Source organism: Apis laboriosa, unplaced genomic scaffold (assembly GCF_014066325.1).
Source record: "Apis laboriosa isolate Shangri-la unplaced genomic scaffold, ASM1406632v1 scaffold26_cov146, whole genome shotgun sequence".
NCBI lineage: Eukaryota > Metazoa > Arthropoda > Insecta > Hymenoptera > Apidae > Apis > Apis laboriosa.
Window position 1 is genome coordinate 2,832,746 of NW_025222592.1, and position 9,127 is coordinate 2,841,872.

The 9,127-nt window shown below is 23.3% G+C and overlaps 3 protein-coding genes across 10 annotated transcripts in view; 1 reads left to right on the forward strand and 2 right to left on the reverse strand.

The window, feature by feature from the left end:
* Positions 1-1,005, reverse strand: part of LOC122713872 — an 8,287-nt gene extending 7,282 nt beyond the window's left edge. Inside the window, exon 1 of the mRNA XM_043934680.1 lies at positions 1-1,005. This exon is cut by the window's left edge and continues 447 nt beyond it. The gene's annotated coding sequence lies outside the window, so the exon portion shown is untranslated.
* Positions 1,006-1,577: 572 nt separating this feature from the next.
* LOC122713998 (DNA repair and recombination protein RAD54-like) lies at positions 1,578-7,096 on the reverse strand. Of its 8 annotated transcripts, none has more exons than XM_043934938.1 (13): positions 7,065-7,096; positions 6,449-6,544; positions 6,177-6,374; positions 5,978-6,092; positions 4,360-4,566; positions 4,071-4,261; positions 3,791-3,993; positions 3,281-3,723; positions 2,939-3,200; positions 2,633-2,804; positions 2,137-2,542; positions 1,906-2,069; positions 1,579-1,837 (listed from the first exon to the last, which is right to left on the reverse strand). In XM_043934938.1, the coding sequence occupies exons 2-13, from the start codon at positions 6,523-6,525 to the stop codon at positions 1,645-1,647; spliced, it is 2,631 nt and encodes an 876-aa protein (XP_043790873.1). In that variant the 5' UTR covers positions 6,526-6,544; positions 7,065-7,096; the 3' UTR covers positions 1,579-1,644. The 8 variants fall into 8 exon arrangements, with proteins under 8 accessions (XP_043790874.1, XP_043790873.1, XP_043790872.1 ...); XM_043934941.1 differs by lacking the exon at positions 7,065-7,096 and having other exon boundaries at positions 1,580-1,837; positions 4,360-4,400; positions 4,539-4,566; positions 6,449-6,611; XM_043934939.1 differs by lacking the exon at positions 7,065-7,096 and having other exon boundaries at positions 1,578-1,837; positions 2,155-2,542; positions 6,449-6,613.
* The window catches only part of LOC122713999 (glutathione hydrolase 7-like), a 3,253-nt gene continuing 1,007 nt past the window's right edge, over positions 6,882-9,127 (forward strand). Inside the window, exons 1-7 of the mRNA XM_043934945.1 lie at positions 6,882-6,972; positions 7,475-7,641; positions 7,717-7,874; positions 7,939-8,018; positions 8,110-8,382; positions 8,470-8,760; positions 8,905-8,971. Coding sequence (XP_043790880.1) covers positions 6,954-6,972; positions 7,475-7,641; positions 7,717-7,874; positions 7,939-8,018; positions 8,110-8,382; positions 8,470-8,760; positions 8,905-8,971 — 1,055 coding nt within the window. The 5' untranslated portion in view covers positions 6,882-6,953. The remainder of the gene's footprint in view (positions 6,973-7,474; positions 7,642-7,716; positions 7,875-7,938; positions 8,019-8,109; positions 8,383-8,469; positions 8,761-8,904; positions 8,972-9,127) is intronic.

The window sequence follows — 9,127 nt, forward strand, 5'->3', positions numbered from 1 at the left end:
GTGAAGAATGAATTTCACTGTGGCTTTTCTTTCCTTGGCTATAAATTTCGTTAAATGGCGCGATCTTACCACTGCAACGTCATTTTGGCTTGACGTGGCATATGGCTGACCAATGATAAGCTTGTAGGCGTCTTAAATTCTTTTTCCAAATGATCGTAACAAATAAAAAAGTGCTAAAATAAGAACAGCGCTCAGAAGGAAATACGGGTGCGTATTTTTAATCCGTAAGATGAAAAGGAAAAAGCGTTTTCCCCAAAATACGATTCGAAGTTTTGTAGAATATATAAAGGCGTAGCTTCCACTTTGACGATTCCCGTCCCGTAATCTGATAATAGTGGTTTTTTTGATTGAATATTTATTGGGAGAGAGAGAGAGAAAGGGAGCGACGATTGATCTCGCTTTTTGCCGATAAAAACAACTGCGAGTTAATCAGACGCGCGTCTGTTATTGACGATAGAATTTTTAAAAAAATTAAATGCACGGACTCGACGCGATTCGTGTCTCTCCTAAATGGATGACAGCGTTTACGTCTTTCGTGTACTTCCGCGTTAGATATTTATCTCAGCAAAGAAGAACATGTGTTATGAACGAGACTAGTCGCAGGCAGGCGAAAAGTACGATGGTCGGACAGAGCGTATTACTATGTCAGCAGATCGTATAAAAATGTATCAGTTATGAGACGATGAGCGAAAACTTCAAAGATCAAACTAAACATGGCCACATCTGGAACTATTCTGAGCGGGCAGCTGCACGAAACCTCGGAAGAAGGGCGAGCGAACGGTACCGAGCTGGGAGGGAAAGCAGCGCTGATTCCTTTTCACCAATCACAAACCGTATTCAATGATCACGTGCTCTCTCTTCCATTATTTGTGTTCCCCCACTCTAATTTCCTTTTGCTTCCCCACTTTTCTTTATTGCTTATGTTATGTGGAGCAAATTCCTAAAGCCTTCGTTGACCCTTGATTTTCTACGCACAACTTATCTGAAAGCAAACTTATAGATATATTACCCATATTAAAAACATTATGTCTTAATTTTCATATTTAATTATTATTAACATTTTATAAATTTTTTTCATTTTAAAACAAAAATATATAGAAAATATAATTATTTAAAAAGATTATATTTTCAATTGATATACGATTGATATTTAGAGTTCTTATGTTTCATATGTTTACTGATCATAATTTTATATATAATTTAAATAATTCTTAATTTGAATAATTAAATATTAAATATATATTAATTGAATAAAAAAATAAAAATAAAATCATATTTTGACTATTATATTAATAACTGAAATATTATAAATATCAAATATTATATAATATATATATTTATAAATTTTAATATAATGAACTTCCATAAACACATTTATTTTACATATTTATCAATTATACGAATTTTATATTATTAAATTATTTTTTTTTCTATTTCATACAATATTTATAATAATATTATAATTATTTATTTGTACATAATCTCAATATAAACATTAATTTTTATCATTAAACATATTTATATATTTTGTTAATGAATGTATACAAACTTAAATGAATGTAATAATTTTTATAAAAAGTAACAGTATAAAAAATGTTATTCTGTTAATTATGTTATGTGCAAATATTCATAAAAATTATAATTTTATTTAATTTGTTCGTGCGATCGATGATAGAAAACAAATGAAATTCCGCTTAACCAGCATTGTCGTAATGGTATATCTGGTAAATTTCGCGGATTATGAACGTGTCTCCAATCTGATAAATCTGAATTACAATCTGATTGCTCTGGTGGCCCTTTTACTTCTATATTATTAATACATCTTTTACATTTAAATCTAAAAAATGACAATAAACATTATTTTAATGATTTTTCTTATGATAAAAGTAATAATCGTAAGCTTACTTATCGTGAGTATCTGATATAGTATTTTCCTCTAATTTAAATAAATCTCTTAAATCATTTAAGGTAAAATGTCTTGCAACATCTTCTTCTTGATCTACAACTGTTGAACTTAATGCTTTTTTATGTGCTTGTCTTTGAAAAATTTTTTCTTCGATAGTACCAGTCTATAACATATTTAAATAATAATACAGGGAATATCAATTTATAAGAAATATGACACTTTTTACATACACAAAGAAATCGATATACAAAACAGGGTTTTTTCTGACCATCTCTCCAAACTCTGGCCATAGCTTGATCATCATTTGCGGGATTCCAATCAGGATCGAACATGACAAGACGATTTGCACCTATAAGATTTAATCCACAGCCGCCAGCTTTAGAACTGAGCATGAAAATAAAATCATTGCTATTTGAATCATTAAATCTTTCTACCACTTTTGACCTTTTTTTAATAGTCATAGTGCCATCTAATCGAACATAATTATAACAACGTTTATAACATAATTTCTCAAACAGATCAAGAGTTTGTGTATAATTAGATACCAATACAATTTTATCATTTGTTGTTGTTTTAATAGATGCCAAAAGACAATCTAATACCATTAATTTTCCAGATAATTCTGGTAGAATTTCTCTAGAAATAAATAAAAAATTATAAAGATAAAAATAATTATAATGTATAATATATATATATATATATATAATAAATTAAAAAATTACATACTTTGTGCTATAATTTGATGGCATTAATTTTGCAGCATTTTCAAATCCATCAGATTTTTCTAATATTTTTTCATATATTAAATCAGGATGATTACACAATTTTTTCAAAAGTGTAATTGCTGAAAGTGTAGAAAGACTTTCTCTTTTTCCTTTTTTATAATTCTCAGGATTTTCTATGATAAATAAATAAATATATTTAGAAAAGAAGAAAATTTAAAAAAAATTTTAAAAAATGTTATATCATTTAAAAACAAACTTTTTTTAAGAATTTAAAATTATTTGAAATAATAATTTTACAATAACAAACCTTCCATTGATTTTTTAATACTATCACTTTGTATAAAATTTTTATAAAGATCAGTCTGTACTTTTCCCATTTTTATACACACCACTAATTCATATTTTAAAGGTAAATATTTTGAAAGTAATGCACTAGTACGTCTAATGAGACATTTATTCACAATGGTTATTAATTCTTTTAAACGTTCTTGAGCAAGCTTATGTTCTGCATCTGTTGCAGCAGCATCTTGACCACGTAAAATTGGTATTTCAAATTTTTTTCGAAATTCCTTAGAAATAAAAGTATCATTTTTATATAAAAATATATGAAAAATCTTTTGAATCTTTCAAAAATATTAATTTCACATACTTGTGCTGTTCCTAATAATCCTTGATTAACAAAATGCACAAGAGAAAAATATTCTAAGAGATCGTTCTGAATAGGTGTTCCACTAAGTAATACTCTTCTTTTAGCCTTTAAGTTAATAAGTGCTTGATATGTTTGATTTTCAGAATTTTTTAGACGATGACCTTCATCACATAATATGAGTCCTACTTCATCTTGATGAAGAATATGTGCATGTAAACGAAAAGTTTCATAACTAATTATTAATATAGGATTTACACATTTACGACCATAAGTTTTCATAAATCCAATAAGTTTTGTATCAATATCTGCTTTGTTTCCACCATCAATAGCTAGTGGCTGAATTCTATTTTTCAACCATTTAAAGATTTCATTATACCAATTTTTAACTAATGAACTTGGAGCAACAATAATAGCTTTGTCTATAAGTGGTTTAGCTTCAGGTCCTTCAAAATAATATTATCTAATATTATCTTAATTTTATACATTATACAAAACACAATATTAATTTACCTTGTTTTAATAAAGTCCACAACAATGTTATACATTGTAAAGTTTTTCCAAGACCCATTTCATCTGCCATAATACATCCATAAGCACCTTCAATCCGTTTTCCTGTTACACATTCATACATAAATTTTACACCTTCTCGCTGATGAGGTCTTAAAATATTACATAATAGAGGATCAACTACTACATGTACAAGTTGTTTAGATCTAAAATATAAATATATTATAAAAAATTTTCAATAAAATTTAATAACTAAAAAATAAATAAAATATTTTATACAAACAAATCAATTTTTAATTTTTCATGTTCAGATAATTCAGAAGGTGAATAAACAATAAGTGCATTAGCTTCATCAGGATCATGTAAAGGTCTACGAGGACCAGATAAACGTATTCCCAATGCACGACCTGATAATTGATAGCCAGGAATTGGTATTTTAAATGGTTTATTAAGAATTTTTTTCATCCGTTGTTCCTATCAATCAAATTATAATTACAACTTATTACTACATTACTACATTACTACATTATATTTGTTAAATATAATGACTTATTATTTAGTATAATACCTACATGTTCAGAAATTACTTCTTGAGTAACTTGTACATCATTAGCTGAAAGAATAACTGCTTTATATTCTGGTATTTCTACATTTTTGACATTGCAGCAAATTTTTTTTTTTACTTGATGAACTGATACAACTGGAGACAATGTCAAATTGTTGGATATATCGGATAATAATGGACGTTTACCTCTTTTACTAGGAGCCAAAGAACGAATCTTAAATAAAATAAATATAAAATTAAAGTTTTATGTCATAAAATTAAATTTTATAATAATAATGATAAAGATAAACATATTTATAAAAATTAAAGTAATAAGAATATAATGGTTATGTTATTAAAACGATTATTGAAATTTTATGATTATTAATTATAATATATATAATTTAAAAAAAAATTAAAAATTTAAAGCAATTTCAATAATTTCAATATTAATTAAAAGAAATTTAACCAATTTTTTTTTTAACCAATTTTATAAAATTACCATTCTGAATTAAAATATATCTCATTTCTAAATTTTAAAATAATTCATTTTATAATAACGTAAAAAAAATTCATTATTTTTTATATGTTATATATTAAATTTGTTAACTTTATATAACAAATAAATAATAGCAAATAAGTAAATATTTTTAGAAGTTTCGCGGTTATAAAAGTGATAAATTTACTATATGTATTTAGAATCTAGCCACCTATCGTTCATAATTAGAAACTAATATTGTATTATTGCATTTAAATTTCGATCAAAAAATTTTTATAAAACATAATTCTAATTTATCATATATATATATATTATATGTATTTATGAATATTTTAATATTAATTTTTAAATGAAAATATTAATGATTTTACTTCATAATCATATTATTAATTTATTTATATATAAAAAATACACATAAAATATTCATGACAATACTATAGCAATATAAAGATATTTATTTTTCATTTTAAAGAATAAATGAATAAAATTATATTTCTGTAAATATATTTCCTAAAAAGTTTATATTTAAATCATCATCATCATTTGTAATATATTTATTATATTTCATATTTGCAATATTAAAAGTGCATTTTGTAAGTTCAAATAATTTAGGATTAATATTAGGTTTTAAACCATAAGTATCTTTCAAGAATTCTAATACAGACGTTTTATTGTGTAAATTGTTAAAAAACATTCGACTTTTTTTAGGAAGTATTTTTTCTAACATAAATACAAGATGATGATGAAAACATGTAAATGGTGTTGGTATAGTTGATGTAATATCAAGCCAATCCTGCACACAATTAAGAGGTGTTACTGAATATCCAGAAAAAAGAGCTGGATTTGTTAGAATTCCTCTTGCAGACATTACTGCATCACAATTACTTTCCCTATATAAATTTTCTGCATTTTCTAAACTTTTTACATCTCCATTAGCAATGAGAGGTAATTTTACACTATCTCTTATTAGTTTTAAATTATCTAGATTGATTGGTTCACATTTCATTTCGGGAGTCCTAGCATGGATAGTAAGAAATGAAGCACCAGCTTTCTCAAGAATTCTACAGAAATTGATAGTTTTATGAATGTCCTTCAATAATCTAATTTTCACAGATACAGTGAAAGGATGTGGAATACGATTTCTCACTTGATATATTAAGTCTTTTACAAAATCTGGTTTCTTAAGCAAATCAGCTCCATATCCTTCTTTTAATGCCCAACGCTGAGGACAACCACAATTAAGATCAACTCCACTACAATATCTGTAAAAAATAATAATTTATTACAAATATAAAAATTTATATCTTAACTATTAAAAATTGGATTTAATATGTTGAAAAACCCACGGAGCAACTAATTCTGCAGCATTAAGAAAATCATATACATTTTTAGCAGCAAATTGAACAATTAATGGTTTATCTGCATTATTAGTTGAAAATTCATTATTTCTGGCTTTTTCAGATTGTATAAATGAGTCAGCTAAGATCATAGGTGTAAAACATATATCACAATCATATTGTCTTACTAAAGTTCTGAACTGTAATCTATTAAAAAATATTTTAATTTAATGTTATATCTTTAAAAATTATTATAAGTGTAATTTTATTAGCATACTTACTTACTATATCTAACCATTGGTGCACATACTTTTATCATTCTTGGTTCTTTTAACATTTCTATTATATCAATTGACATTTTGATTTATTTTCTAAATCTTATTTCAAAGTAAAAATATAAAATATAATTTATATCTTTCAGATATATTATTTTAGCATTATAATAAAATAATTATATATAAAAAATTTTTTATATATATTCTATTTGATTTTTTATTATAAAATAGATATTAAACAATTTTTAAAGCAATATATATAATTTTAAAAATAGAATAATAATATAAAATTCATATAAATAACTGTAAAATAAATAACTGTTTTGAAATTTTATAATATTTAATAATATTTTATTAATCTTAAAATAAAAAATAAATTAAATTTACAGTTACAGAGAAATATATATGTATGTATATATATACATACTGTTTAATATAATACAAGCTGCATATTATTAAATAATTCTATAATCCTTAATTCTTTTTATTTTTATTAATTCATATATTTACAATGCGTTACAATAATTCTCGTAAGTATTTTTTGATATTTGTTTTCTATTTTGATTATATATAATCAAAATTTTGTTTAAATATAACCTTATAATATTTAATATTTACTTACAAGTAATTAAAATTTCTAATTGTTATAAATATTTTTTGAAATATGTTTAAAATACAAGATATGATTATTATTTTGATTACTGCATTTATATTTACATAGCTTAATATTTTAAAGATACTTTAAATATTTTCTTAACTAAATAGCAGTTGTTCTTAGTAAATCTCTTTTTTAACCTATCTTTGTAGTGATGATTAAAATTAAATATTTTCTTAAAAATATATTATATCTTAAAATATACAGAAATATATTACAAAAATATTTTATCATTTAATATACTAATATATTGTATATTATATATTATAATTCATTTTATCATATATCAAATTTTTTTATTTGTTTATTTATTATTATTATAAAAATAAAAAATTTTTTATTTTTTATTATTATTATTATTATTATTATTTTATAAGGTTCTACAGAAGAATGTCCTTTAACAAAAAATAGAAATTATAAATATAGTTTAAGTATATATTGTGGAGATGGTTTAAAATTCATTATAAGTTGTTTTACTATTTTAACCATTTCTATTACAACAACATTAATTTTACAAATATTATATGCTGAAGGAGGTCCACAGGTATTCAAATTAATTTAAAAATAAAGATATTAGATAGGAAATTAATAAATATCACTTTGAATTGTTTCATATTAGAATAAAGTTGGTATTCATGGTGCAGTTGCAACAGATTATACAAATTGTTCACAAATTGGAACTAAGATATTACGAAAAAATGGCAATGCAATAGATGCAGCTATTGCAGCGACTATTTGTATGACAGTAGTAGCTCCACATAAAACTGGTCTCGGTGGGTAAGTTATATATATATCTTTATATGTACAAAATATTTATTGTAATTTATAATTATTATTTTAGCGGTGGTTACATAATGGTATATAATCATAAAGAACAAATAGAACCAATTATTATTGATTTTGTCAATAATACAATTGAAGGTACATATATATATATATACATATATATATACAAAAATATAAATATTTCAAAATGCATATCAAATTTTATATTATTTGAATTATTTATTAGGCAATTTTGAACAAAGTGGAATACGTATACCTGCAGTATTACGAGGATTAGAATATGCACATAAATTAAAAGGTAAATTATCATGGAATGAAATTGTTGAACCTTCTGTATCTTTAGCAAAAAAAGGATTTGTTGTATCAAAGGAATTAGCTACTGAAGTATCAAGAAACATCAATTATGAGATTTTGTATGGACATATTAGTGCAGGAGATATATTAAAATTACCTGATCTTAGTAACATGTTAAATGCTGTAGCACTGAAAGGAACTAATGGTATTATTTTTATTATAATTAATTATTATTAATAATTTAAAATTTTTTTATCAATATCTTTTAATTACTTATTTGTTTTGTTTTTAGTATTATATAATGGAACTTTTTCACAGAAATTACTACATGACAAAGTTAAACTTTCAAAATTACTTCCGCAATTGATAAAATATGAACCTGATATATATGTAGCAAAAAAATCTAGTTTTTATAAACATGCAGTATATTATCCTCCACATATTTCATTATTAAAATCAATGATTACTGCACTGGAAAATCTTAAAATATCAGCTGACAATGCATCTACAATACAAACAGAGATACAAGTAGCTAAAACATTAATAAATGTTGTTTCATTTCCATTTCAATTAAAACAATATGGTTTGTTATGTCTTTCTATTTTCATTTTATAATATAAATTTTATTAATTAATATAATTTATTAATTAATATATATTACTAATTAATAATTTATTAATTAATATAATTTTATTAATATTGATTTCATATAGAATAATAATTTTAGCTGAAAAAGAAAAATATACTGGAGTTATTGCAATGGATTGGGAAGATACTTATGTTTGTATTATAACGTTAGTATCATAATAATTTAATAGGATTTCTTATAACATATTATATGAAACTAAAAATATAAAAATTAGAAGTAAAAAATAGTTTTTTTTTTAATATAATAGAAAATATATTTTATTTTATTTTAAAATAACAAAAACAAATTTTTTATTATATAT